The sequence below is a fragment of the Pterocles gutturalis genome, unplaced genomic scaffold (assembly GCF_000699245.1).
Source record: "Pterocles gutturalis isolate BGI_N339 unplaced genomic scaffold, ASM69924v1 scaffold15471, whole genome shotgun sequence".
NCBI lineage: Eukaryota > Metazoa > Chordata > Aves > Pterocliformes > Pteroclidae > Pterocles > Pterocles gutturalis.
Window position 1 is genome coordinate 5,147 of NW_010105719.1, and position 621 is coordinate 5,767.

At 63.1% G+C, this 621-nt stretch overlaps 1 protein-coding gene across 1 annotated transcript in view; it reads left to right on the forward strand.

Moving 5' to 3' along the window:
- The window catches only part of LOC104471986 (ubiquitin carboxyl-terminal hydrolase 36-like), a gene marked incomplete at both ends in the record, with an annotated part of 5,367 nt that extends 5,139 nt beyond the window's left edge, over positions 1 to 228 (forward strand). Inside the window, one exon of the mRNA XM_010087511.1 lies at positions 90 to 228. Coding sequence (XP_010085813.1) covers positions 90 to 228 — 139 coding nt within the window. The remainder of the gene's footprint in view (positions 1 to 89) is intronic.
- Between the last annotated feature and the right edge of the window lie 393 nt (positions 229 to 621).

Genomic DNA, 621 nt, shown 5'->3' on the forward strand with positions numbered 1-621 from the left:
CCTCGTGTTTGTTGTGTGCATCTCTGGCGAGGGGGTGCGAGCCGCTCAAACCCTGGCAGTTAACGTGTGTGCTTCTCTGCCTTCACCAGAATGCCCAGTGCCAGGAAGAGCTCGGAGGGGCCCGTGGCCAAAGCTGCCTCCAGCCTGCCTGGCTGCACGAGCAGCGGTTCCCATCAGGGCAAGAAAACGGCGCCCAAGAGGCCCCTGTCTTCACAGTTGATGGGCCGGGTGAGTCCTGAAGGCTGCTCTTGGCCAGTGCTGTGGGAGCTGGGAGCTGCTGCTCCTCTCCCTGCTCTGCGAGGACAGGTGGGCTGCAGCTTTGCAGGGAGGCAGGCGCACTGCTTGGCGCCAGGGAGGATGGTTGGCAGGAGGGATGCTGCTGAGCCAAGCGTTCCTGTGCGGGCCTGAGGAGGGACCGGGAGGGCAGTATCGCTCTGTGTCCTTGGCTCCTTGAATTCTCTCCTCGCTGGACATTCTCCCTTTCCCTTTGTCTAGAGTCCAGATGTGCTGCCAGGGAAGAAGCTGCCGAGGCTGGAGGAGGTTGGAGTCCCTGTGGCCCGCAGCATGCTCGGGATGGGGCCGAAGCTGCCAAAGAGAACCAGGACCGGGACCGGCAGCTCT